This window comes from Emys orbicularis, chromosome 15 (genome assembly GCF_028017835.1).
Source record: "Emys orbicularis isolate rEmyOrb1 chromosome 15, rEmyOrb1.hap1, whole genome shotgun sequence".
NCBI classification, from domain to species: domain Eukaryota; kingdom Metazoa; phylum Chordata; order Testudines; family Emydidae; genus Emys; species Emys orbicularis.
Window position 1 is genome coordinate 8,293,561 of NC_088697.1, and position 26,562 is coordinate 8,320,122.

Consider the following 26,562-nt stretch of genomic DNA (forward strand, 5'->3'; position numbering starts at 1 on the left):
CTAGACAAGATTTTCATGGTGTTTATCTCCCTTGCAGCTTCTCTGGTGATAAATAAGAGAAGAGCTCCGAGTGAAGGTTTTCCCGCACTCACAGCATTCATAGGGTTTGTCTCCTCTGTGGATCCTCTGATGTGCAATAAGGTTTGAGCTCTGAGTGAAGGTTTTCCCGCACTCACAGCATTCATAGGGTTTGTCTCCTCTGTGGATCCTCTGATGGCGAATAAGGGTTGAGCTCCGAGTGAAGGTTTTCCCGCACTCACAGCATTCATAGGGTTTGTCTCCTCTGTGGATCCTCTGATGTGCAATAAGGGTTGAGCTCCGAGTGAAGGTTTTCCCGCACTCACAGCATTCATAGGGTTTGTCTCCTCTGTGGATCCTCTGATGTGCAATAAGGGTTGAGCTCCGAGTGAAGGTTTTCCTGCACTCACAGCATTCATAGGGTTTGTCTCCTCTGTGGATCCTCTGATGTGCAATAAGGTTTGAGCTCCGAGTGAAGGTTTTCCCGCACTCACAGCATTCATAGGGTTTGTCTCCTCTGTGGATCCTCTGATGTGCAATAAGGTTTGAGCTCTGAGTGAAGGTTTTCCCGCACTCACAGCATTCATAGGGTTTGTCTCCTCTGTGGATCCTCTGATGGCGAATAAGGGTTGAGCTCTGAGTGAAGGTTTTCCCGCACTCACAGCATTCATAGGGTTTGTCTCCTCTGTGGATCCTCTGATGGCGAATAAGGGTTGAGCTCTGAGTGAAGGTTTTCCCGCACTCACAGCATTCATAGAGTTTGTCTCCTCTGTGGATCCTCTGATGGCGAATAAGGGTTGAGCTCTGAGTGAAGGTTTTCCCGCACTCACAGCATTCATAGGGTTTGTCTCCTCTGTGGATGCTCTGATGTGCAATAAGGTTTGAGCTCTGAGTGAAGGTTTTCCTGCACTCACAGCATTCATAGGGTTTGTCTCCTCTGTGGATCCTCTGATGTGCAATAAGGGTTGAGCTCCGAGTGAAGGTTTTCCTGCACTCACAGCATTCATAGGGTTTGTCTCCTCTGTGGATCCTCTGATGTGCAATAAGGTTTGAGCTCCGAGTGAAGGTTTTCCCGCACTCACAGCATTTATAGGGTTTCTCCCCTGTGTGGATTCTCTGATGGAGAATAAGGGTTGAGCTCTGAGTGAAGGTTTTCCTGCACTCACAGCATTCATAGGGTTTGTCTCCTCTGTGGATCCTCTGATGTGCAATAAGGGTTGAGCTCTGAGTGAAGGTTTTCCTGCACTCACAGCATTCATAGGGTTTGTCTCCTCTGTGGATCCTCTGATGTGCAATAAGGGTTGAGCTCCGAGTGAAGGTTTTCCTGCACTCACAGCATTTATACGGTTTCTCCCCTGTGTGGATTCTCTGATGGCGAATAAGGTTTGAGCTCCGAGTGAAGGTTTTCCCGCACTCACAGCATTCATAGGGTTTCTCTCCTGTGTGGATTCTCTGATGGAGAATAAGGGTTGAGCTCTGAGTGAAGGTTTTCCTGCACTCACAGCATTCATAGGGTTTGTCTCCTCTGTGGATCCTCTGATGTGCAATAAGGGTTGAGCTCTGAGTGAAGGTTTTCCTGCACTCACAGCATTCATAGGGTTTGTCTCCTCTGTGGATCCTCTGATGTGCAATAAGGGTTGAGCTCCGAGTGAAGGTTTTCCTGCACTCACAGCATTTATACGGTTTCTCCCCTGTGTGGATTCTCTGATGGCGAATAAGGTTTGAGCTCCGAGTGAAGGTTTTCCCGCACTCACAGCATTTATAGGGTTTCTCTCCTGTGTGGATCCACTGATGTCTAGTAAAGTGTGAGCGCCTCCTGCACTTTTTCCCACAGTCAAAGTCCATGTTATTTCTCTCTCCCATAAGGATTCTCTGCTGGGCCGTGGTTTCCTTGAGGCCTTTGCAAGTTCCCTGACAATTAACAGATATTCCAACTTTCTGTGCTGGCTGGTTTCCCTGCTGCTTCTCTGGCCCGTGCTGCCCCTGAGAGCCTTTTCCCTGCTCACAACTCCTGGACACACTCCCTGTGCATCTTTGCAATAATGCCCCCTGTCGTTCCACTTGCTCATCTTCCTGCTGAGGATTCTGCTCCATGGTCTCTCTCACCATCCCCTCACCTGATGGGACAGAGAGAAAAACCTCAGGAACCAGAAGGAAAAAGGGGGGAACAAACCAAGAGAATAGCTGGAGATGGAGAAAAAACAGGGACTGAATTTCCCCAAACTCTTCCCCAAAGGGGCGAGAGGAGGGGATCAATTCTGCATCCAGTTCCCATCCAAACACTCCCCAGGGAGAAGGGAGTTTGGGGAAGGAACTACTGCCAGGAGTTAGGATGGGTAGGAAGCCATGAACAGTATCTGCCCTGAGGGACCATCCTGAACCCAGAGACCTCACAAGGTCTTTGTTGGGAATCCCAGCTATTTCCTTCAAGCACTGAGTAGGTTTAATGATCCCTCACCCATGCCGCCGCCTCGCAGGATCTCTCTTTCCTCTGAGCCCTGGAGATCTGGGGCCCACGGCTCTTCCCCTCGTTCCAGCTGGGAGATGAACTCGGGTTTGGAAACTGGAAACCCTGCTCAGGGGAAAGAAGACCAGTGAGATCAGGCAACACACAAAAGAAGAAGTTACTCAACTTGTGCATCAACGATGGTTGAGATGTGTCTCCCTATGGGTGCTCCAATGTAAGTGCTAGCACAGGGGTGGGCAAACTACAGCCTGTGGGCCACATCCGGCCCGCGGGCCCTTCCTGACCAGCCCCCAAGGCTCCCTCTGGCCGCTCCCCTGCTGTCCCCCCTCCCCTGGAGCCTCAGCGTGCTACGTGGGCAGCGCTCTGGGGGGGCGGGGCTGCGTGCTCCTTCGGGGGAGTGTGGAGCCAGACACGCTGCTTTGAGCAGCATGGTAAGGGGGCCGGGGGGATGTCTAAGGGGCAGAGGGTGGTTGGATGGGGCGGAGGTTTGGGGAGTGCGGTCAGGGGGGTTGGATAGGCGTGGGAGTCCCAGGGGTGGGGCGGGATGTGTGGATAGGGGTCAGGGCAGTCTGGGGACACAGAGCATGGGGGGTTGGGGGTCTCAGGAGGGAGCGGTCAGGGGACAAGGAGCAAGGGGGTTGGATGGGTCAGAGAGTCTGAGGGGGGCAGTTAGGGGGCAGGAAGTGGGAGGGGGCAGAGCCTTCCCTATCCGGTCCTCCATATAATTCTGCAACCCCAATGTGGCCTTCGGGCCAAAAAGTTTGCCCACCCCTGTGCTAGCACATTAAAAACAGTTGTGTAGACCAGAGGCTTTCCACACTACTGTACCCCTTTCAGGAGTCTGATTTGTCTTCCCTATCTCCAAGTTACACCTCATTTAAAAACTACTTGCTTATAAAATCAGACATAAAAATACAAAAGTATCGCCGCACACTATGAATTGCTGACTTGCTCATTTTTACCATATAATTATAAAAGAAATAATTGGAATATAAATATTGTACTTACATTTCAGTATAGTATATAGATCAGTATCAACAAGTCATTGTATGAAATTTTCCTTTGTACTGACTTGGCCAGTGATTTTTCCGTAGCAACTCTGGAAGTCCTCTGCGTACCTGGGACGGGGTTGGGACTTACCACCATGGCGCCTCCTGTCGGCACGTCTTGGTATTAGCTTTATCCGCCACGGAGCGTCCTCTGCTTGTGGTGTCCCGTCTGTCGTCTGCCCAACTGGTATCGGGACCCGTGTTGCTCCCCTTCGGCAACGTCCCCTTCAGGACACTGCCCTCTGGCAGTGCCCCCTAGTCCAGGCTCACCCCCTTCTGGGGGGGGGTTAACAGCAGTCTTCCTGCCGCAGCGGCCAATCACAACTCAAAGTCTAGCCCCTCTCGGCGGGGGTATGTTGCAGTCTGATATGGCCGCTCTCCCACGGCCAGGTGCAGCACAAGGGGGAAGAGGGGGACCCAGGCCCACCCACTGCTCTGGGTCCCGACCCAGGGACCCTCTAGTGGCAGCCACTCCATCCTCCTCCTCTCCCCTCGTCTGTCCGTCCTCCCTGGGTCACTTCCCCTCTGACCCCTTGCACCCTCTAGGCCTGCAGTCTGACAGGTATTGGGCTGGAGCTCTCCTCTGCTCCCCCGAGTCTGCCCAGCACTGCGCTGTACAAGGTGCTGGTCTCCTTCACTCAGGAGACAGACCCTCCCCCTTGAAGGTCTGGGAGAGATCGCCTGCTTCTCTCCTGGGCAGCCTTTATATAGGGCCTATCCTGGCCCTGATTGGCTTCTCACAGGCCCCTACTGATTGGCTGCCCACCCACTCCAGGCCAATCTGCAACATATACGCAGTTATATACAGCCCGCCAAGGCCAGTCTGCGGACCCAGGCTGGGAGGGTCTCTCCCACAGGCAGCGCAGACATTCCAATATGTGCTACTTCCTAGGCTGTGCTTTTCGGAAGGGCGATCCCCACAGCTCCACCATGCTGAGACAGGCCATTCTGGAGGCAGCGTCCCTTTGTGTCATGATGGCACCTCAGCGAGTCCCAATGATTTCAGACTCCTCAGAAACACCGTCTCTTCTGGGGTGCTGCAGCCAGTCGGTATTTGCAGCAACACAAGAGGCTTTTCAGAACCAGGCTGCATTGCTTAGGCAACGGGAACACAGGATTTACAGATCCCTTGGTCAGTGTGGGAAAGCAAAACTGAACTCTACGTTCATTTTGGCAGTTGCATCTGCCCGGCTTTTTCAAAGCCTCCTTGATTTCATCTCTCTCGCTCGCTATTGCCTTGTCTCAGTCTTTTTGCCCTGAAAAGAAGCAAACTTAAGCCCAGTCTGTTTGTACCCTAGTTCCTGTGTCCCAAAGTGCTGTGAAGTTGTGTTCTCATGTTCTGCTTCCCTTGGACCCAGTCATTACACATTAACCTCCAGTCTTTGAGACTTCCATTGTCCAGTGTGCTGCATTCATATGGGGACAGTCCTTGATCGTGTTTCCATGTAAACGGAGCCAGGCCTATGTTACTTCAACAGGAATTACATCCCCAACCCACAAGAGGGATTCACTCCTTCACACCCAGTGACTAACAAAGCAAATTGAGAGAGAAGCTGACCCATGCATATTTTTCATTTAAAGAACTACTACATAAAAGCCCCCATTCGCCAGAGGGAGACAAGGTCAAAGTGAAGGGCTAGGATAAGGAATCATAAAATCACAGAAACACAGGGGTAAAAGGACCTCAGGATGTCAGCTAGTCCATTCTCCAGCCCTGAGGCAGGACCAAGTATACATAGACCATCTGTCTAACCACTTCTTAAAAACCTCCAGCGACCAGCATTCCACAACCTCTCTTGGTAACGTATTCCTGTACTTAGCTATACTCACAGCTGGAAAGTTTTTCCTAATATCCAACCAAAACATCCCATGATGCAGAACAAGCCAGTTACTACTTCTCCTACCTACTTCTCCCTACCCTAACCCTAAGCAGGAGAGGAGAAGGGAAGATCAGATTCCAAGACAACGACCACGGTCAGTGGTGTCAGACAGCTGACAGGTGGAGGAGGAGGAGGATGGAGTGCTGGTTCTGAGCTCTGCCTAGGGACAGGTCATTAGAGACTTAAGCAAAAGCAGCCTCAGTGAAGTGCTACAATCTCGGACTCCCTGAATCCTCCCCTTCCTCCGCCCCATGACAGCCCCCTGTGATGGGTTGGGTCACAGAGACCCCCTTGGGACTGTCCCGAGGTGCTGGGACTACCTCTGAACCCAGAGCTCTGGCAGTTAGCGATGTGAAAAATCACATCCCGCCCTGACGTAAATTGCAACAAAAACCGTAGTGTCGACGCAGTTACAGTGGCAAAAAAATCCATTAAACAGAAAATCAAGGAAATTAAACGCCCATAAAGTACATTAAACAAAGTGAAGGTTGCCTCATGCTGCCTCGGGCCCTTCCAGCATGTGGATGGTGGTGAAAAATAAAACCTCTGAAAACCAGGAAATGAAGAATTAAACTACACACCACCCCTGTAATGCAACCTTAACTCTGCCCTTACCCCTTAGCCCTGGAGCTGGCAAATGTCACTGGGAATAGGTCAGTAAGGGTGGTGCAAAGGTTAACAAACTACGCAAGGAGGGGGCCAATTTTCCACCTTTTGAAGGCTTCAAGTCAGGACAGGATGCCTTTCCGGAAGAGGTTTTCATCAAACACAAAGTATTCAGCGCACTACAACGGTAACTGGACGAAACTCCATGGCCTGTATTACACAGGAGGCCAGACTAGATGACCTAATAGTCTCCCCCCACCTTAAAATGTATTGATCGCCAGAAGGAAGGACTAAGAACATGCCAGTGTGTGTTTTATGTTCCTCAGATTGAACCCCAGCATTTCTCCACAGGCACTCCAGCAGTGTGCCCTGGGCCAGCTCTAGCTTTACATGAATGGCGGAGGGATTAGTTGGAGCAGCCTGGCAGAGCTGTGACACGAAGAGAGGTGCACGTGAAACTGGAAGGACCAGGTATTCCTCATTTCAGTGCTGAGTGGTGTAGGCCGCGTCAATCAAGGTGCACAAGGGTGTGTTCTTGCCACAAGGATTGTCAGCAGGCTGGTGCCGTACATGCGAGGGGTCTCCAGGCCTCAGGGAGGGGTAAGTGAAGGCAACGACTCAGCAGGACTCTTCCTTGGAAGGGGAAAGGGGTGGTGACAGCAGGAAGGTCTGAGATGGACTGTGTGCAGTAGGCTCAGTGTCTGAGCGCAGGCCAGGGGGAGGCAGCTTCTGTTCCCTACATCGGGCCCAACCCCAAGTTTTGCCTTAGCAAAGAGACGGTGTTAGCGTTTGTGCTCCTGCGCCTGTGCTCTGCTCCCAAAGTGTTCTGTCGCGGGGAGGGCAGAGTGCTAGTCTAGGTGTCATTCGCCTGTCGGGCAAAGCTGAGGGTGCATTGTGAACCTTAACTCTTCATTTCCCCTTCTAAGAACTGAGGGGACGGGAATCCTTACCCAGCGAGGTCACATTCTCATAGTTCTCCTGCATAACGTCTCCATAGAGGACTCTCTGAGCGGGGTCCAGCAGAGCCCACTCTTCCTCGGTGAAATACACAGCCACCTCCTCGAAAGTCACCGGCCCCTGAAAGAGCAAGAGCCCATTGACAACCCCACTGTTCGCAGGAGAGGAGGGCCAATCACATGGAAGCTCTGGGAGGCAGGATCCCACCCCCTCCCCATCAGAGCAGCCAGGAGGCATCAGGGTGAGGGAAGAAAGAGAGAGAGCCCCTCACCCCTTCTAGCAGAGAGAGATGGCAAGGATCTTCACATTCAACACTCACCTATCAGCCAGAAGTGGATACAGGAGATGGAGCCCCCAGGAGTGTCCAGGGACAGCCCCCTGGTAGGAATCCCAACACCCTCCCCAGTGCCAGCGGTTGGATGGGAAGGGATGGGGTGTCTTCCCCGGGCCTCATTGGGGGTTGCCCTCTGGCTAGTAGGTTCAGACTCCAGTATTGGAGTCTGATACGTTTCCCCAGCCCAGTCCTGGGGGGTTGTTTCCTGCTGGACCAATTAGGGAATTTCCACCCACAAACCCCATGGGTCTGTTGGTAGAATCTAGGCCCCATCGTAAACAAATCCCAGCAGGTTTGTCACACCCTGTCCCCCACCCTTTCTCCACCCTGTGTATTTCCTGCCCCTCCCACCTCCCAACCACCGCCAGATACACCACCTCCTACGCATTTCCTGCCCCCCCACCTCCTGACCACCGCCAGATACACCACCTCCTATGCATTTACTGCCCTTCTCCCGCCAACAGGAACCCACCAGCAACTCCCCAATAATCCCTACCTGAGCCAGGTCCACGGCAGCCATTTCCCTTCCCTGGTCCCTGGAAGGATGGGATGTGACGCTGCGGCCTGTCAGGGCAAGAAGGGGATGTGTCAGAACAGGACAGTCACGTCACATCACAATTCCCCCCGGCTCTTTCCCCGCAGACTAACGTTCTCTACTCTATCATGCAAATAAGAGAAATATTCAAAACACAAGGGGGGGGGACTTTAACTACCAAGACACCATTTAGAAAAGGAATTTAAACAAACACAAAGTGTCCAACAAGTTCTTGGAATGTGTTGGGGACACCTGTTTGCATCAGAAGATGGAAGTAGTAACCGGGGGAGTGGGAGGGGGCATTTTAGGATGGATTCTGACTAACAGGAGGGAATTAGTTAGGAAACGGAAGGTGGAAAGCAATATAGACTAAATTGTTCATGAAATGATGATTTTGTGATTCTAAGAGAAGGAAGGTGTTAGAGAAGGAAAATAAGGACAACGGACTTTGAAAAGGCAGACTTCAACGAACTCTGAAAACTGGTATGTGAGTGTGATATTTCCCTCCATATTCATGAAAATATGCTTATGAAATGAATGAGAGATAACTGAGATGTACTTAGTGCAAGATAGGTCTTGTAAGAAAATGAGTCATTGGAAAGGTTATAATTTACTGACTGTGATTATCCAATTTGTGTGCACGTATCATTTCTGTATCTGAAGTTGGGAATATTGACAATGTATCTGTATTTCAACTATGCTCCTTTGGGTGACGCCCACTGCTAACACTTCAGTTACAACAACGGAAAAGCCAGACAGGGCGGATGGGCCATCAGCAAGGACTATGGACTGTGAAAAGGCTCCATACTGCTACTGACTCCTGGACACTGTGATACTACAGAGTCAGGTGGTCTTGTCACCAGATACTCAACATTACCTGGGACTTCTAGTAACTTTCCACTGGAAGGGAAGGGGGAAGCAAGTTTGGGAAACAAAGGATTCCCACCTTATGTAAATCCTTTTTAAGAGTGGGGAGGTAGGCAAATAAAATGACTCCTCTCCATGGCCTGTCTGCCCAAGAAGAAAGACTGCTAAAGCCACCTGAAGGGAAGGCGGGGGTGGGGGGGAGGGATATCCACTATGACCCCCAGGTCCCTTTCCACAGTACTCCTCCCTAGGCAGTCATTTCCCATTTTGTATGTGTGCAACCAATTGTTCCTTCCTAAGTGGAGTACTTTGCATTTGTCCTTATTAAATTTCATCCTATTTACTTCAGACCATTTTGTCCAGATCATTTTGAATTTTAATCCTATCGTCCAAAGCACTTGCAACCCCTCCCAGCTTGGTGTCGTCTGCAAACTTGATAAGTGTATTCGCTATGCCGTTATCTAAATCATTGATGAAGATATTGAACAGAACCAGACCGAGAACTGATCCCGGGGGGAACCTGTGATGCAGCAGGGAGTATTGACCTGGGAATGTTGCAGGGGAGTTTTACTGGGACTGTCCTCACTGGGGATGGAAGACTTCCCTTGAGGGAAGATACCTGAGCATGTAACATGAGAGCCCAGGAGGGGGGTTGGGGCCAGGTGACACCTTCTGCCCGGGAAACTGGACAAAGGCTGGAGGAGGAGGAGCTGGGGGATGTTGGGTGAGACGGCTGGAGGGGTTTTCAGTTTGGAGTTGGCTGGGAAAGAGGAGGGAGCCCCAGGTCTGGGGTCTAATCTCTCTGCCCCCAAGGAGGACCTGACTGAGGGGTCCTGTTGTCTGTACCTACAAGCTCGGTTCTGGACTGTGTTCCTGTCTTCGAATGAACCTTCTGTTTTACTGGCTGGCTGAGACTCACGGTGAATCCCAGGAAGTGGGGGGTGCAGGGCCCTGACTCCCCCACCCTACGTGACAGACCCCACTTGATATGCCCTTTCAGCTTGACTGTGAACCACTGAAAACTACTCTCTGGGAACAGTTTTCCAACCAGCTGTGCACCCACTTAATGGTAGTTCCATCTCAGTTGTATTTCTCTAGCTTGTTTATGAGAAGGTCATGCCAGACAGTATCAAAAGCCTTACTAAAGTCAAGATATACCATGTCTACTGCTTCCCCTCTATCCACAAGCTTGTTACCCTGTCAAAAAAAAGCTATAGGGTGGTTTGTTCTTGATAAATCCATGCTGACTGTTACTTATCACCTTATCATCATCTAGGTGTTTGCTAATGGATTGCTTAATTATTTCCTCCATTATCTTTCCGGGGAATTAAAATAAGCTGACTGGTCTATAATTCCCCAGGTTGTCCTTACTCCCCTTTTTATAGATGGGCACTATATTTGCCCTTTTCCAGTCTCCTGGAATCTCTCTTCCATGACTTTTTGAAGATAATCGCTAATGGCTCAGATATCTCCTCAGTCAGTTCCTTCAGCTTTCTAGGGTGCATTTCATCAGGCCCTGGTGACTTGAAGACATCTAACCTAAGTAATTTTTAACTTGTTCTTTCCCTATTTTAGCCTCTGATCCTACCTCATTTTCACTGGCATTCATTAAGTTAGATGTCCAATTGCTACTAAACTTTTGGATGAAAACTGAAACAAAAGTCATTTAGCACTTCTGCCATTTCCACATTTTCTGTTGTTGTTTTCCCCACAACATTGAGTACCGTGAGCATGTGGGGACAAAATCAGAAAGATTAACTCACAAAATAAGTTACACCTAGCAAGGGACATAGAAGGCAATAAGTAGGGTACTACTTAAATCATGGAGGGGAGGGGGAAATCATACAATTTTCAAGGATTGTTCATGGCATAAATAGTGAACTTCATGGACGTGTTATACACCCACAAAACGTACTATTTACGTAGTGAGTAACCCACGAAAAAGTGTGATTTCTCCACAGCGTTTCTCAAACTAGGGTTCCAGACCCAAAAGGGGGTTGCGGTATTGCCACCCTTACTCCTGAGTTGATGCTGGCAGCAGAGCTGCCTGGAGCTGGGTGGTGAGAGAGCGGTGGATGCTGGCCGGTGCCCAGCTCTGAAGGCAGAGAAGTAGGGGTGGCTTTGTGCCCTTGGTGTAACCCGCTTTGTGCCCTTGGTGGCTGGCCCACTCGCCCCACCCTAGTTATGGCCCTCTAGCTGTACCAAATTGTCTGGTTACCAAAAAAATTCACAGGCATAATGTAATAGTTGAGTGTTCATATTATTCCAGCAGCTTTTTCTTAAACAAATAGGTCTGCTGTAGCTTTTCCAAATTACGGCAATTAATAAAGGTCCATTATTACTTTTCTGCGATTTTCCAAGCTTTCTTTGCAACTCAGCTGCAATTATTTGAAGACCAGCCCACGATTCACGTAGGGCCTTTATTATTATTAACCAAGAGGAGGAAGAAACAGACACCACAATAAGGAAATAAAAGGTTAAAAATATGTAGATACATTCGATATATTAAACACAGCCATAAAATTCATCTTAGGGCGCTCAAGGAATTAGCTGAGGCAATCTCGGAACCATTAGCGATTATCTTTGAGAACACCTGGCGAACGGTGAAGACTGGAGAAGGGCAAACATAGTACCCATCTTTTAAAAGGGGAACAAAGAGGACTGGGGAATAAAGTCAAGCATTATTTAGATACCTGGAATGAACAAATTATTAAACAATCAATTTGTAAGCACCTAGAGGACAATAAGGTGAAAACTTATAGCCAGCATGGATTTGCAAAAACAAATAATGCCAAGTCAATCTAATGTCCTGCTTTCACAGGGGTACTGGACACTGTAGACAGGACACATCTTGATTTTAGTCAGGCTTTTGACACAGGCCCCCATGACATTCTCATAGTGAACTAGGGAAATGTGGTGGACATGAAAGTGCTATAAAATGGGTGTCAATGTTGTTGAAAGGCTGTACTCAGACAGTAATCATTAGTGGTTCACTGTCCAACTGGGAGGATGTATACAATGGGGTCCCCAGGAGCCAATCCTGGATCTGATATATTCAATATTTTCACTAAGGAAAACCAAATGCACAACTACAAAGTGGGGAATAGCTGGCTAGGGGGTAATACTACTGAAAATGATCGGAGGTTATAGTGGATCACAAATTGAATCTGAGTCAACCATGTGACTCAATTGTGAAAAAACCTAATTAAGCACTGGAATAGATTAGCAAGAAAGGTGGTGGAATCCCCATCATCGGGGCAGGTTGGACAAACACCTCAATGCTGGGGGCTGGACTAGATGCCCTCTCAATGTTCATTCCAGCCTTACAGTTCTATGATTCTATGCTGGGGAAATGTTTGGTCACTTTATTACAGCACTGACCGGCCCTTTCCACTAGCACTAAACCACCGAGACATTTTGAAACCCTCCCAGTAACAAAGTCCGGGAACCAAATGGGAGAGAAAAGCAGAACAAAAGGAGTGACACTGGGGGATTCCCCCTGACACTGTCCCCAGGGCAGCACACTCCCACCGCTGGGGGGAATAGGGAGAGTCAGGAACTGGGTTTTGCTCCCCTTGCACCTCACCTTGTTCCCGGGAAAGTGAATCTGCCCAGGGATGCAGCAATAAGCGTGGGGTCGGTCAGAAATCTGGGAATTTCTCTCCCCAATTATTTCTCCCACTGCCCTTTTCAGTCTCTCTCCTTTTTCTCCTTGTCTCTCTTCCCCTGTTTCTCCTCCCTTGGCTGACAGCCAATCCTGGGGGTTCGCTCTCCTATGGCTGGATCGGCTCCTGCAATTGCTAAGGGGAGGAGAGACATGGGGTGAGGAGGGGCTGTTTGTGCAGAGTCACTCTCATGCCCAGTTCCCTGAGGTCTCTACCCATCACCTGGCATCTCTGACTCAGATGTTGGGGTGGGCAGAGCCTTGGGTTGACCTATGGGGCTAATTACAGCTGGAGAAAACCCTCACCTTGGCTGGGCGCAGAGGTCACTCCCCAGCCCCGATCCCGCTGGGGGAGCAGCAGCTGCTCAGCCTGGGCTCCCAGGAAGCTCCACCCCAATTAGGCTAACAAGGGGAACAAGTTTTCTCCCTCCTCCTTATGACACAGCAACAGTTTTACAACCCCCCTCACCTGACCCCCCCATTTCCAGCCCCCCCGCCTGACACACCCTCTGCCCCCACCCCTGGCTCCGGGAGTCTCGGTTCGGCCGGGCCCGCGCGCACGGCTGCTCCCGGGGTCTCTCCGCCAATCAGCGACCGCGGAGGGAAGGCCGCCCTCACGCTCACCGCAAACCGCTTCCGCCCGTCGGTTGGGCCGACGTCATTTCCGGCCCGTGGTCCGTCGGGAACTACAGCTCCCAGCCTGCCCCGGGACGCTGCCGTTCTCTCGGGCCCAGCCGGTACAGACCCCCCCCTCCCGCTCCACAGGCCCCGCCCCTGTACCTGGCCCGTCAGACGCGGTGACACCGGGTCAGACCCGGAAGGCGGGTTCAGCGGCGCTGAGCCCCCGCGCGCGCTGTCTTGGCTGCACTGCGCATGCGCAGTATCACCTGCTGAAGCCGTTGGGCCCTCACTTTGCCCTGACTTGGCCCTAAACTCCCCTGCTGGGAGGGGGAGGGACACCCAGGGGGCCAGGGGCCAATCGCGTGGGAGGATGGGCGGAGTCTGGGCAGGGGCCGGACACTGACTGTGCGGGGGGTGGGGTCAAACAGCTGGGGGCGTGGCCAGTCAGGGGCAGGGGGGGAGCTGGGACTAAGCGGGGGGTTCAGAACTGGGGTTACCGTATTTCAACAATCAAAAAACAGGACTTCCCGCCCCCTGACTGCCCCCCTCAGAACTCCCAACCCCCCCGCTCCTTGTCCCCTGACTGCCCCCTCTCCACAGCCCTGCCCCCTGACACCCCCCGCACCCCGAACTCCCGACTCATCTGTGGAAGCAGAGAAAGAACTGACAGGAAGGGGCTGCAATGCATGACAGTTCGTTAGCAAGAGTCAGGCTAACTGTAACCCTAATAACGCGAGATTTGGAGAAGCGAGGAATGTGTGAGGCGAGTGGGAAAGAACTGTGTGAGAAGTTGTTGCGACCTTGTGTAGATAATATGGAATGTAGACTAAGAGTCTACATTAGTGAGCAAAACAAGATATCAGAATGACCTATGTATAAACAAAATGCAGCTGTTGCTCATTATTGTCTGTAACAAAAGGTATAAATGCTTGCTGTAATTGTTTACCTGTAGAGAGACCTGTTTAGCTCTCTCCCTCTATGCAATTGATAGAGAGTTAATAAAGCATCTGACTTGCTGTACCCAAACAAAAAGTGAGAACTCTGTTATTCTCCGACAATTTGGGGGCTCATCCGGGATGGCAACGCCCGCAGAGGCACCGGCAGCTGCTACGGATTGTTCCCCTTCGAACCCCATGGCGCCACAATAGAGGTAGGAGACCTTTTGAAATCTCTATTGGGGTGTCGGAGGAGGACTGTCCGTGGGGCCGTCTGTCCCTGTTGGGCTCACGCCATCCGAACTTATTGACTGTGCAGCAAGATCAGATGCAGAGCGGCATAGGGGAATTGTTGCCGCCCCCTGAACGCATATGCGAGGTGCATAGGTATGCACCGGTGTTGAGGGGTTGTTACCACCTCAGGAGGGGTTGTTACCGCCTCGAGTGATGCATCATGGTACTTGGGAATAGTACCTGAAAATAGAGGCCTTGGTGTGTGTGTGTGTGTGTGTGTGTGTGTGTGTGTGTGTGTGTGTGTGTGTGTGTGTGTGTGTGTGTGTGTGTGTGTGTGTACACCAGTGTGAATTGAGAGTTACCGGAAGACGCCCAGAGTACTCTGCGAAGTCTTTTGGCTCGTGACCAGAACTACTCTAACGCAAGCCCGGTAACTAGAGGATCTTTTAGGAGATCCGACCCACGGTGGGCTAACTCGGCCTGGCATCGTCCGGCGAGGAGGCTACCTGGGTCTAGGAGTGTGTGAACCCATCTTCCCTCCCCCTTTTCCTCTCTGTGTGAGCCACTGACAGTCTGATCATCTCACTGGATGCAACAGAGTAAGCGGCGCCGTCTCTCTGAGACTAGACGACGCTCTTTGCTGAAGGGAGGTGTAGCCATCCTCGTTAGCCTCTCCTGTGTGAGTATCCTGTACGGAGAGATCCTTAGTTTATGTGCCGCTAGAGCGGACAGGGCATCCTCCCTGTGTGTGTGATTGGAAAATGGGTGGGGGACAGTCTAAGCATTCCCTCTCACCCCCTAAGGGTACCCCAGCTTATTTCATGTACGTACATTATGGTCCTAAAACCTGCAGGTATTTAGAGAATTGGAATCATTACACGCGTGAAAATTCATCTAAACAATGCCCACTAGAAGGTACCTTCAATCTAGATAAGATCATACATCTCAGAGGAGCTTTTAATCACCAAAAAGCCTCTGACACACAATGGGAGCAATTTGTCTATTGAGGAAAGGAACGGGTTAATTTGAAATTCAGCTTGGTCCAGAGATAAAGAGAAAGTTAATCTGTGTTCAAGGTCAAGAATCAATGCAGACCAGGCTAAGTACAAAGAAAAACTGCTTTCAGCCCCAGCTGGCTGTGAAAAAATATAGACATAGTCAAACCAAAGGCAATACAAGTTACAGTGCTGAGATTACATTTGCAAAGCTTAACTGTCCAGTGAGATCCAACAGTCTGCCTTTGCGACCGGTGTGGTTTGGGGACGCTGAAGAAGCCACAAGCAGCCGGCCTGGACTGGAATCACTGAAAAGACACCCCAGAAGACCTCAGGGTGTAAAGAACTGCCCTCCCAAGAAAGGAAGCAAGTTGGAGATTGCACAGCACCTTCTCTGAATGTTATACACAGACGTGGCCAGTCTGGACGTACGTGTGTGAGTATGAAAGTGTGCCTACTCTCAGCCGCAGTAAGTCTGAGAACCGGAGAGGGATTTAGCATTCCTCTCTCCACCCCGGTTGACCGGGAAGGGTGTCAGGTGGATCTACCCCAGTCGTAGCAGGACTGGGCAATAGAGAAGTTGGAGAAAAGGGAAGAGTTGTGTACTTGATAACTAGAATTGAGCAATTAAGAGCATAGATCATGAACCAGGCAGCAACTCAAACCTACGCCCAGGGCAAGTTGCAAGCCTTGAGACAGGACTTCCAGGCAGAAAAGGAAGCCCTGGCTAAGCAAGTACCGGTCCTTCAGGGACTTGTCAGAATTTAACTATTTGTGTTTGCATATGCTGTAACAGCAGTGTGTTTGCCACAAGAGAAAATTGAATAGTTAAACGCCAATGGGCCATGCGTTTTGCACAAGTGGCAAGCCTCATGAGGGAGGACTTGGGTAGCCTTGTGAGTAAGAATGTTTAAGAGAAGAGGCCAGGAAGGGTGGGGGCTAGTTGAGAAGCCCACCCTCCTATCTAAATTGGTAGTGAAAAAGCCGGTGCCCATGGAAGGGACGGTTCAGCGAGAAAAGCAGGATCGGGCCCAAGCGGGCAGGCAATAGATAGAGAGATTGGAAAACAGGTTGGAAACTTTGAGGGCATAGTGGAAGGAAAGGAGTAAGTAATTATAAGCATGGGGATTTCAAATCCCCAGGATAATAATTGGAATGGTAAAATGTGTGTAAGACAGAGTCTTTGTACCAAGGTGCAAGGCTCTCCTTTCTTCTGCTGAATAAAGCAACTCTTCCTTATCCCTGTCTGGCTGTTATTGGCTCTCAGCTAGGTGGACCCGATATTTCGGTGACAGTTACTGGCGACTCCGGTTAATGAATTTCTGTCTTATACATTTGGGCGTTAGGTGTGTGGATGGAACTGAGCCTCTCATTCGTAATTCCTCAGAGTGGAAGCCATTGCGTGCGATGAAGCTCTGAGGTCGAATTGGGATCCTTCTGTCCCGTCCCCTGTAGCGGTCAGTATTAGTAGAAATTCCTGTAATAGGATCCTATTAGGCCATAATTCCCTCTGTTCTCTGTGTAATTCTCTGTTAGAGTGTCAGCAGGCAGATGGGTGGGTCTCTGGTAAAACCCTCTGAGGATAGCCCTTTGGATTATATGTTAAGTAAATGGTAGCCTAGCCCCTGTCCTGGGTGACCACAGCAGGGTTGGGGGTCCAGCCCCCCAGGAATCCTGGGCCCAGCCTTGTTGGGGTTACAAGGACTCTGCCAGACAGGAGGATACACCTTTACCCGGTGTTCAAAAAAGAAATAGTTACACCTGGTGTAAAAATGGATGTGGCTAGTGTTGTGGAAATTGAATTGTGGAGAGGATGTGCATTTTCCCCAGAACATGTGCAGTGTATATTGTAGCAGAGGTAAAAGAAATGCAAACCTACCAATATAGGTTGTATTGTCTCTTTCAGATCACTGGGTGTTTGAAAGCAGGAGTTAGAAGTAAAAGGCAATCAAAAGTCTGGGAAAGTTAATTGTGTCCCTTTTTAAGTACGAATCTTTAAGCTGTGGATAGCTTTGGATCTGGAAGCAAGCCAGAAAGCATCTGTATTAATGCAATTTTCTAACTAATAAGGTAGAAGCCACTGAAACCTGGGCTGCCTATGAAACAAATACAAGGAAATATGGGGTAATTCCTCTGTTTTGCCTAAAATCAACAAGAGTATGTGTATATAAAGGAAATACTTTAAGCAATGACTGACTGCCCAGAAGGGGTAGACCTCTGTTCTTTTGTCTTTCAGATCATCAGAGAAAAGGGATGCCAGCTGACCAGCATTCAATGTACCATGCATTTACTGGTACAATAGGAATTATTTTTGTGTTCTTTGTCCTGTCTTGTGGTGTTTGTCTTGTGGCCAGAATTGTTGGGTTTAATATTTTCATAAGACAGTCTAGTTCAAAATTAAATAGAAGGGTTAAATCAAAAAGCAGATACTTGTTTTATTCAACTTGGAATACAAAGTGTTTGGATAAATCAGGAAAATGTGATATACTAAAGTCTAATACATTTGCTTAAGTAAGAAAAAGAAACTTCATTGGCCAGATTTTTTAATTGAAAAATTGTTGTTAAAATTTGCATACCAACAGTCTTTGGAAGCAAGGACATGGAAGGTTAACCCACTCCCCATATTGCCCATGGGATCCTTCTGGCTACCTCAGATTTCTAGACAGAGGGCTGGGGAGGGAGGAAAGCTATTGGACACCAGAGGTTGTACCGAGTGGACTCCTCAAAAGTGGGTGTGCTTGTCCTGGTTTGTTGCTCCAAAGCTCTGTATAGAAGTTATTTTACTGGAAGGGTGTACATGGCATACATTGAATAATAAGACTAATGTACTGTATAATGGCAATGTGTATGTGTTCATTGTTGGGAAAAGGTGTATGAGTGAAGAGTGGAAGTTTCCTTTGTAGGTTAAAAGAAGCCAAGAAGGGGAGAAGGAAAAAGAACAGAATGAGTTAACTGGGGAAAAAATAGCTAGCAAGCTCAGTCCAAAGATAAGACGCTGGCCCCATCCAAGGACACTGCCCACAGCTAAGACTTGGCTGACAGCCAAGAAAAGGGGGGCCTGAATGTGCCCAAGCAACTATGAGATCTGCAAAACACTGCCAGGCATTAATGAAATGTGTTAGGTTTCTTTTCTCACAGATAAAAGAAGTGCTACCCAAAGACCCTAGCAGCCCTGCCGTTCATTGAAACAAGGAGACTGAGTCTATGTAAAGATCCACCAACGAAAGACTGCTTTGGCTCCACACTGGAAAGGCCCTTTCCAAGTCCTGTTAACCACCAACACCGCTGTGAAGTGCCAAGGACTACCTGCCTGGACCCATGCTTCTCACTGTAAAAAGACCCCTCCACCTCGGGAGGACTCTCCGACTGATGATAAGCCTATTTCTCCTTCTAGCTCTGCTGTGCCTTCTGGACAGCAGGAAAAAGAAAAAAAAGACAAGATGAAGTGCTAGTAACCTCTCCCTTGTCCACTGACAGACCTACTGTGCCTTTGGATTTTTCTAGAAGAAGCAAAACCATTACAGGGTGATGTGCTAGTAACCTCTCCCCTGCATGATGCTAAACCACACTGTTTCAGGAAAAGAGAAGAAGGAACACTTGCTTCATTGAAACCACAAAGTCCAGGATTCCTGACTACAAGAGACATTAAGAACTGACCCTGGTGAAGAAACAAAGAATTACACACTGGTAGGAAGAAACTTGTGGGACCCATGCTTGGGAACGTGGTATTGATTGGATTTTGGGGTTTATTCTACAGGCTGTGCCCTGTGTTTTGGATAAGTCCTTCAGCATGTATTGCCCTCCCTAATTGGATTTTAAATGATAAGTACCAAAGGCACCTTGTTGCCATTGCCCCTGCCATCTCCTCCATTACACTGTTACCCCTGTAACACATCCAAATACAGACAATGCCATATATTTGATAAAACCAATGGCCAAGGCCTTCACACTTTAGTGATTTATTTAAATATTGTTTGAAAAAAAATATTTTTAAGGTTCAGGATATCCCATATAAACGAACAATTGAATGGATCAGTGGAGATAAAAGTATATGATATCACTACCCGTGAACCCCAAGAATCTGTAATTGCAATTGATGGGTTCTATAGCGAATGTTCCTGGAATTTGCACTGTGTTAAATGAGAGAGGCCCTTATTGTTATTTGGTCACCCAATTAGTGAACAATTAAACGAATACCCAGAGTTTGTTTTGCCACTGGAAATTTTACCTGCATAGAAATTATTCCAGTGACTAATAATGTTATTTCTGCCCTTAGTTCAATGACCCAGAAGTTGCTGACAGAGATGGTGTTGAATATCACTGAGGCTGGGAAGGCATTGCAGTGGGATCTAGCATGTTCAGAAATTCAGGATTTCCTGAATGACCAGCTAATGGCCATTCGGAATGATCTAGAGCATCAGGCTTGGCCCACTGCCCTTACAGACACATCAGGAGTACCATCTGATCTGTGGCCATGGAGACATACTTGGAGACTTTCTGGGTGGAGGTGCAGACGTTCTCAGTGCTCCTTCCAAGCATATGGACCGGTTGGGGGGGTGGGTGGGCTCCCACATACCGAATCCTGCCGGGTCCATGGGGAGGATGCATGTGGGATTGGGTAATTCACCGAGACATCTGGGAAATTAGACCTCCTGGTATGCCCAATCGATTTTTAGTCAGTGAACCTGGGATTACATCTGGCATTTGGATGGGGTTAGGGAGTCAATGGATATTTTGGCCGTTAGAACCCCCACAGCTTCAGTGTATCCGTAAACTGAAGCCAGGAGCAGTTGTTACTCTTCATGACTACGTTTGCTGGGAGGGTAGGGGACAAGGAACTACCCTGACAGGACACTTACTTTTTCAAGCTAATGATAGCTGTGTGTATGTTAAAGCCACCACATTGCAAGACATACATTTTAATCTCACTACCACTGCAGGCAATCATATTATCTACTGGCCTGCAGATAGAATTTTGCAAGTAGCCCTTAGGTTCCAGATACCCTTTAATTGGACTAGTTTAGTACCTGATCGATTTCAAAATTTGTTTTCACTGTTACCAGAGGTTCAGAAAATCTCTGAAGTACAAGGGCAAATTCACATGCTTCAAAATATATATCAAGTTGAAAAGTAGGCCTTTCAGACAGCTTATAGAGTATCCACCTTATGTACTAAGTATGATGTATTGTGTTATATGATTAAGATTGTACAACAACCCCATCATATTATCGCTATGGGAATGTTATTGCTTGTGTTGTTGTTAGGAGTATGTTGTTGTTGTTGTAAAGGACGTAATAATAGTAATACCTTTCATGTCCATGCTCATCATGCATTGTCATTACATCCAATTAAAACCCTTAAGGTTGAAGCATCTGAAGTAGAATCTGAATTCCGAGATTTAATGCAAATAGAGATTTGAAAATGTTTGTTGTACTAGTAGTACAAAAGGGGGGGTTGTGGAAGCAGAGAAAGAACTGACAGGAAGGGGGTGCAATGCATGACAGTTCGTTAGCAAGAGTCAGGCTAACTGTAACCCTAATAACGCGAGATTTGGAGAAGCGAGGAATGTGTGAGGCGAGTGGGAAAGAACTGTGTGAGAAGTTGTTGCGACCTTGTGTAGATAATATGGAATGTAGACTAAGAGTCTACATTAGTGAGCAAAACAAGATATCAGAATGACCTATGTATAAACAAAATGCAGCTGTTGCTCATTATTGTCTGTAACAAAAGGTATAAATGCTTGCTGTAATTGTTTACCTGTAGAGAGACCTGTTTAGCTCTCTCCCTCTATGCAATTGATAGAGAGAAAATAAAGTATCTGATTTGCTGTACCCAAACAAAAAGTGAGAACTCTGTTATTCTCTGACACATCCAACCCTTCCCCTGCTCCCTAGGACTCCCCTTACCATGCCTATTTAAAGACGAAAAAGCTGGGGAAATATGGATGGATGGTAACCCTAGGAGGCAGAAGCCCCACTTCCTGCCCTAAATGACATCTAGTGGGGGAAGCCAGGACAACAGAGTGGGGCTGCAAGTGGTGGCCAGACTCTCACTGCCAGGGTCTAGTCTAGCTCCGTGTCCAGCTCAACCTCCTCCTCACGCCACTGGCCCCCAGTCCCCTTCCACCACCAGGTCAACCCTGGAACTAAGGCAGGAATGGGGTGAGAAGCACGTCAAGCTGAGGAAGACAAGCAAAAGCGAGTCTTGTCTTCATGGGCTGCTCACAATGACGTCCTTTTTGTGTGCAGCTGCTGACAAAACATCCAGGACAGAGGAAAGCAGGCTACCATGCAGCTGCTAAAGTAGCTCAGTTCAGCGCATTAGACTGAAGATCTAAAGGTCCCTGGTTCAATCCCAGGCTTTGGCAAGCCATTTCATCCCTCTTTGTGCAGCGGCACCTTACGTGAGGTGAATCCCTGATTTTGAGCTCCCCCGCAGGACAACAGAGCATGGGCTTCTGCCCCTAGTTGGCCCACCTGACCTTTAACAATGAGAGATGGGAGCTGTCTTTCCCACAGGACTTATTGGTCAACCCGATGTGGCGGGAAAAGAGTGACAGGGTGGCCCTTGGAGATGGTGCCAGAGTGGGTCCTAGATTGTGAAGGGCAGGGATTGGGGACAAAAGCACCTCTGCGCAGCAGAGCGATGGCAGAACTGGGGAAGGGGCATGTATAAAAGTGTCCATGTGGAGTGGGGCAGGGATTCGGGGGATCAAGAGGAGGCGCTTGATGTTCAGTGCCTTGGAGCAGCTGGATTTGGACATGGTGGGTGTTCAGGAAATGCATATTAATGACTTTAGGGTAGGTCGATGAGCAGAGGGTGATTGGAGGAAGGGCCCGTCTTTCTGGTCCTCCAGGCCAGGGAAGAATAATGGGGTTGGAGTCTTGTTCTTCACATTCGCGGTGTGAGTACAGAAGGTGGTGGACGTCTGACTAGGCAGGGCATTACTGGTGGACTTTGTGCTCCGTGGCACTGGTTACCACTATATTAGTGTGTATGGTCCCCAGTTAAGATGTGAAAGGAAAGATCAATGGAAGGAACTGGCTCCCTTCCTCTGGACCGCACAGTGTTTGGTGTTTGGGGGGGATTTTAATTGTGTCAGCCGGCCTGAGGACCACTGGTTCCATTTTCCTGACTATCAGAGGAAATGTTTTTACATAAGCACTACCTGGCAAAGTTCTGTAACAAGGTCAGCTTAGAGGACTTGTTTTTCCATAGTGGAACCAGTGGAGGGCGGGCGTAGCCTCCTGTTTCTCTGACCCGAGCTCACACCAGCCGCAGATGGGATACACCTTTCTGCGGGGACAGGCCAGGAGACGCATTGACCGGATTTACGTGAAGGAGAGCACGTCGACAGCCCAGTGCAGGGTGGTGCCAATGGACTGTTCGGATCACACAGCTCTCACCGTGTGCTCAATGTGGGCAATTCCCTGACCCACGGCAGAGGATATTGGAAGCTGAACAGCCAGAGTTTGCAAGATAAAGGAGCGGGACAGCGAGGCCTGGTGCTGTTGGCAGAATGGGAAAACATCAGAGGGTTCTATGGCAACCAGAGGGATTGATTGGAGTCAGTGATGGAGGAGTTGGCGGCTTTGTAAACAACGCAACATTAAAGAAACCAACGGTGCCAAGTCCTGCAGCATCGCCTGTGGGATTTCCACATGAGCATCCAGACAGGGGAGCCAGTCAGCGTGTGACTGTACGACCGGATCAAGCGACAGCTGGCCGAGTTCCGGGAGATGAGGCTGCAGCTGGCTGATATGAGCAGGACCACCGAGTGAAGGGAGGGGCGGCCTTCCCGGACATTTTTGTGGCCTGCAGGGAACAGAGATAAAGCAGGGAGATGTGGGGACTCAGGGCAGGAGCCACGGATGCGGTAGATCAGGATTATAGTCGCTGGAGGAGGAGAGAGAGTCCCGTGAGAGGAAGCCGCTGGTGGGAAGGAATGAGAGCAGAGTGCAAACCAGCCAGCTGAGAGTCACAGGGGTCCAGAAAACATAATGCTAGCAGGTCCCATGGGGTAACGGTCAGTACTCAGGACTCTGAATCCTGCAATCTGAGGTCAAATCTCAGTGGGACTTCCTAGAGATATGTTGGTTTGCTGCAAAGCTTTGTACTCAGCAGGGGCAGGGACCGGGGTGGGCGCTCCACTGCGGAGCCTGACACGCTGTTCTGAGCAGCACAGTAAGGGAACCAGGGGGTTGGTGAAGGGACAGGGGTTCTCTGGAGGGGGCAGTCAAGGGACGGGGGGGTGAGGGGTGTAGGCTCTGGGGGGGATTTGGGTGCAGGAGGGGGCTCTGGGCTGGGGCAGAGTGGTGGGGTCTGGGAGGGAGCTGGGGGTTGGGGTGCAGGCTCTGGCTGGGAGGTGCTTACCACAGGCGGCTCCCGGTCAGCGGCTAGCTGCTGGCACGTCTGTGCGTGCGGCCCCTGGGAGGGAGGGGGGCAGCAGGTCTCCGTGCGCTGTCCACACCTGTAAGCGCCGCCCCTACAGCTCCCATTGGCCGGTTCCAAGCCAATGGGAGCTATGGGGACAGTGCTGGGGTGGGGCAGCCGGTGGAGCTGCCTAACCCCCCTTTCCCCAGGGGCCGCAGAGACGTGCCAGCAGCCAGGCGCTTCTGGGAGTGACCTGGGGCCACGGCAGGCAGGCAGCCTCTGAACCCTGCTCCGCCACCGGACTTTCAGTGGCCCAGAGATTGCGAGAAAGGAAAAGAAAAATATTTCGGACGTCCAGGGGCCCGATCCTGTCGGTGGTGGGGAGCAGCCCCTTGTTGTGGCCGGGGACGGTGAGCCCCAGGCAGCTTGCCTGATGGCCAGGTCCCTGTCTTGGCGGCCCCAATCCTTATATCCCACAACGGTTCCTGCGGCTGCCCTGCCTGGTTCGGACCCTGCCCATCAGGCCGAGTCTGGTCTGCCCGAGGAAACGTTCCCAGTCCCCACTCAGCCCCCAGCTCAACCCCATTGAAGGGAATGGGTTGACCTGATGGCCGGTTGTCTCGCGGATGTCCAGAAGAGGTCACCCCAAGCCACCTCAGCCGACCGAGAGAACCAGGAGGTCGGACACGATTCCAGGTTTGTCCCGCTGACAGGGCAGGTGGCTTTTTGACTCTGTCCTTTCAGAAATGCGCGTGGAGATTTGTGGGACAGGGTTTTCAGCAAGGCCTGTAGCAGGGGCAGGAGCTGGCTGCCAGTGGGCACTGAGCACCTACTTTTTTTTTTCTTTTGGTGCTGCAGCCCCATAGCACCCATGAAGTTGGTGACTTGGGCAGGAAAGTGTTTTATTGCAGGAAGCAGCAAGGAAACAAACCTCAGTGACAGCTTCTGACCCCCCCGCCCCGCGACAATCTTCTCCCCACAACCTGCCCCCGGTACCCCATGGATGTGGGGGGGAGGGGCGGCTGTACTGTATGGTGGGCACCCAGCGAGGTGGACACCGGGCTCAGGCTGAGGGTCTCAGTGCCAGCTGGGGGGGCTGGGCACCCGGATTTTCACTCATGTGGATGGGACTGGGTGCCCAGGGTGGGAAATCCCCCCCCAGGCCCCAAGCTGCCGGCCTGTGGGATAAGGGGAGACGCTGAATGTCCCTGTGGAGATGCTTGGCGGGCGCTGCCCAGCAGGAGCAGGGATGGGGCAGGAGAGCCCCCAGTGACAGGGGCAGCCCAGGAGCCAAAGGGGGGGTAGGGGACCCCCTGCTCCCAGATCATGGCCAGCACCTGGGCTCTACAGGGCTGTGTCAAAGCGCACGGGCCTTCCCTGGCCTCATGTCACGCGGATCTGGCTGCTGTGGGCTCTGCCTCGGTGCGTGGGGCTGGATGAGTGTGTGTGTGTGTGTGGGGGGGGTTTGCAGAAAGAGCCAGTCAGGTTCTGGTGCCACAGCAGGAGGTTGCCGTAGCAATGGCCATTGGTGGCGCTGGTCTTGGGGAAATCAACATGTTCTCTCAGGAACCGCTCGTAGGTGTTACGTGGTCTGAAATGGGCCAGGCCGGCGGCCAGCAGGACAGGGGTCAGGAAGAGCCAGGGGCAGGGTCCCCTCAGGGCCAGGGCTGTGTCTGTCACTGGATCGACCTGCAGTGGGGAGAGGGGGGAGATGGGTGGAGACAGCGCGGGGTGGGGATCTGCCTCCTCCATGGATCCTCCTGAGCCCAAACACCTCCCCCTGCCAGCCCACGTCAGGCCGAGTCTGGTTTGCCCGGGGAAATGTTCCCAGTCCCCACTCGGCCCCCAGCTCAACCCCATTGAAGGGAATGGGTAGGCCTGATGGCCGGTTGTCTCGCGGATGTCCAGAAGGGGTCGCCCCGAGCCACCTCAGCCGACCCAGAGGACCAGGAGGTCGGACGCGATTCCAGGTTTGTCCCGCTGACAGGGCAGGTGGCTTTTTGACTCTGTCCTTTCAGAAATGCGCGTGGAGATTTGTGGGACAGGCTTGTCAGCAAGGCCTGTAGCAGGGGCAGGAGCTGGCTGCCAGTGGGCGCTGAGCACCTACTTTTTTTTTTTCTTTTGGTGCTGCAGCCCCGTAGCACCCATGAAGTTGCTGACTCGGCTCCTTTCACACTCTAGAGAGAGGAGCAGCAGCCAGGGTTATGGGTGATCTATGGGGCGCTAGGTGAGTGGCAGAGGCTTCAGGCGCTGAGAGTTTGCCTGACACCATGTGAGGTGGTGTCCCACGCATCTCTATGAAAGGAGCAGAACAGGATTTACTTGGGGTGGGGAGAGAATTGTGTGTCTCAGGGGGCTGTAGAGAGGTATTGCCCAGGTTAGAGACTGGCTAAAACACAGGCCTCGCTGTGAGCAGGATTCAAACCTGCACAGGGGAGCCCTATTGGATTTCAACTCCAATGCCTTAACCACTCAGCCGTGAGCATAATAATACTTCAATGCCAGAGAGACTGGTAAATAATCACAATGCCCAGGCTTGAAATCATCTGAAATACAGAATTCACACAGCAAACCTGGCTCCCAAAGCACAGGGGGGATTTGGGGTTTGTTCTCTTTGCTTAGCCACGTGCAGTAGCACAGAGAGCGCTTTGAAACGTCTCCCCTCCCACAGAGCGAGAATGGGAAATTATTCTTAAATGGAAGCTTGATGTGAATGAGGATGTCTGGACCCCAGGGCCAGGGACTGGCCTTTGCTAGAGAAACCAGTGACACACTGAACCAGGCTAAGGAAAATGTTTCCTGGAGTCAATAACTGGAATAGCAGCAGGATTGTGCAGCAAAATGTCTCTCAAGAGGAGTTAACGTTGGTGGTTCGGTAGCAGAAGTCACAGATACAGCAGGGGAGGTCTAGCTTTGGTTTCTGGCCAGCAAAGGGATGAGTTTAAGGCCTGGTCTACACTAGGAGTTTATGTTGAATTTAGCGCCGTTACATCGAATTAACCCTGCACCCGTCCACACCACGAAGCT

The 26,562-nt window shown here is 50.5% G+C and overlaps 1 protein-coding gene and 1 non-coding gene across 2 annotated transcripts; one reads left to right on the top strand and one right to left on the bottom strand.

Moving 5' to 3' along the window:
• Nucleotides 1-25,287, bottom strand: LOC135889540 (zinc finger protein 420-like). The gene is made up of 7 exons (XM_065417401.1): nt 25,005-25,287; nt 22,786-22,977; nt 7,808-7,875; nt 6,971-7,097; nt 2,477-2,590; nt 1,644-2,135; nt 1-1,559 (listed from the first exon to the last, which is right to left on the bottom strand). The coding sequence occupies exons 1-7, from the start codon at nt 25,285-25,287 to the stop codon at nt 1-3; spliced, it is 2,835 nt and encodes a 944-aa protein (XP_065273473.1).
• On the top strand, nt 21,459-21,529 carry TRNAF-GAA (transfer RNA phenylalanine (anticodon GAA)). Its single transcript has one exon. It is a non-coding gene; the product is annotated as a tRNA-Phe (tRNA).
• Nucleotides 25,288-26,562: the final 1,275 nt, after the last annotated feature.

Bases quoted from the DNA above. Each gene is read 5' to 3' on its own strand.
- LOC135889540 (XM_065417401.1), bottom strand. From the start codon at position 25,287: ATGGAGGAGGCAGATCCCCACCCCGCGCTGTCTCCACCCATCTCCCCC. The intron at 2,591-6,970 runs GTAAGGATTCCC...TCCCCTGAGCAG, and splicing joins TGAGAATGTGACCTCGCTGG to GGTTTCCAGTTTCCAAACCC. The intron at 1,560-1,643 runs ATCAGAGGATCC...CCCTTATTGCAC, and splicing joins GAGCTCAACCCTTATTGCAC to ATCAGAGGATCCACAGAGGA.